The sequence below is a fragment of the Propithecus coquereli genome, unplaced genomic scaffold (genome assembly GCF_000956105.1).
Source record: "Propithecus coquereli isolate 6110/MARCELLA unplaced genomic scaffold, Pcoq_1.0 Scaffold213, whole genome shotgun sequence".
In the NCBI taxonomy this organism is placed as follows: domain Eukaryota; kingdom Metazoa; phylum Chordata; class Mammalia; order Primates; family Indriidae; genus Propithecus; species Propithecus coquereli.
In genome coordinates this window covers 890,522-892,388 of record NW_012146412.1, presented here as the reverse complement: position 1 = coordinate 892,388, position 1,867 = coordinate 890,522, and the positions used below count along the sequence as shown (strand labels likewise).

The 1,867-nt window shown below is 30.7% G+C and overlaps 1 protein-coding gene across 1 annotated transcript in view; it reads right to left on the bottom strand.

Moving 5' to 3' along the window:
• PDS5A (PDS5 cohesin associated factor A) overlaps positions 1-1,867 on the bottom strand; it is a 163,809-nt gene that overhangs the window by 77,106 nt on the left and 84,836 nt on the right. Inside the window, exon 8 of the mRNA XM_012644468.1 lies at positions 1,169-1,284. Within this exon, the coding sequence (XP_012499922.1) occupies positions 1,169-1,284 (116 nt within the window). The remainder of the gene's footprint in view (positions 1-1,168; positions 1,285-1,867) is intronic.

The window sequence follows — 1,867 nt, the reverse complement described above, 5'->3', positions numbered from 1 at the left end:
AAAAATTAAATAGTATTATTTATGATCAAGTAAATTACAAAGTATCAACACAATGCTATAATTAAGGAAAATAATATTACAGAATGGACTATTACTTTTTTGTTTCTATGAATCAGACATCACTAGGGTTAGCAAGAAATGTAAAATGATAAATGTAAGAAGCCTATTATGGCTGATTTCGTTTTTGTAAGTAACCTAGGTGAAAAATGAAGTCTTGTATTTTTGTTTAAATGATTTGCAATAAATATTATGTCAATCACTGGGACAGGGAATTTTTCCTCTGTATCTTCATAAGTGCAGTTGCTTCATTCCTATTTTAAATTCTTATGGAGTCATGTTTAATTTCAAACATTTAGCATTTATTTCTATTAAAACTTTCAAAATGGCCTTAGCAAGTAACTGTTAAGATATTATCACATCACTGTCAAGAGATTTCTCAGATCCTACCACACTAGTATAAAGACTATTACATAGTGAATTTATTTCAAGACATTTAGAACCCATCTTCTGAATCAAATAAACTAAACAATGGTGAATCTTAAGCATCTCCAGAATATTAATAGTAAATACTTTCCAACCAACTTTTGAAGCAAAAGAAACATGTAAAGAGAATGCAAGGAAGAATTTAATAAATTTCATGGATTTTTTTCAATCTCACCATCAAGTCAAATGGAATTCCATCATTCTACATTCTTGAAATGTTAAAAACTATTCAAGTTAAAAGCAATGATATTTTCCATGTAAAATCATACAATTATACCAAATTAGTTAAAAACATATCATACAATTAGATAACCTGCAGACCCAAAAGACAAACGCCAATAAATGGATAAATAAGTGACTAACGAAGGGCATGATTTTTTAAAATTGGATGGATATTGTCTTCGGTTTCATGATTTTAAAATCTTAACACTTAGAACATCCTGAGATGATGTCTACCTATTTATTTTAATGACATTATTTTAACACAAAACATACTAAAAAGTGTTACGTGAATAAATAAGCTTTCTTCATAAAAAAAAAAAATTTATTCTCCAAGAAAGATCACAACACAAATGCCAATGAAACCAACGTATACCAATTAAAGTTTTGATACGTGTAGTTTCAATCAGTGGACCCTACCAACAAGCCTCCAAAATATAGATGTCAGAACTGTATGTTCTCTTACCGTCCAAGAAAACACTGCCAAAGAGGACGATTCTGTGTTGCCAAATCAGAATCCTTAGAGCCAAACAATTTAGCTAGAAGTCGAACCACAGCTAATCGCTCTTCTCCATCATTGCTCTAAGGGAAAAGAGAAAACAAATGAAGATGGAGCTTTATTTATCAGATTACAGAAAATGATAATGCAAAACATTCCCAAAAAGATACAATTTCATATTTCTGCTTATAATGGTGAGAACTTTAATATATCACATGTTCTCATTTACTATGCATAAGTTGATTTGGTTCCATGTTAAATCATCTGGTTCTTTGCTCTTATTTCACACCCTCCCAACTGCTAATTGATACCTACTTCACTGATTATTTGCATTCTATGCATTGGTTACAGACCTTTTACAAATGTGAAGATGTATCATTCAACTCTAACACTAAAGAGCCCCAGAAAGTGTCTATAAAGTAGAAAATTGCAAATAATTCTCACCCTAATAAGCTTTCTTTAGAAGAAATCTGTCCTATAATTTAAGCTTCAACATAAACACATATCAATTAAGGTTTTAATATATTAATATAAAGATTTATTTATTTATCCATTTATTTATTTATTTATTTTTGAGACAGAGTCTCACTGGGTTGCCCGGGCTAGAGTGCCGTGTTGTCAGCCTAGCTCACAGCAACTTAAACTCCTGGGCTCAAGCGATCCTCC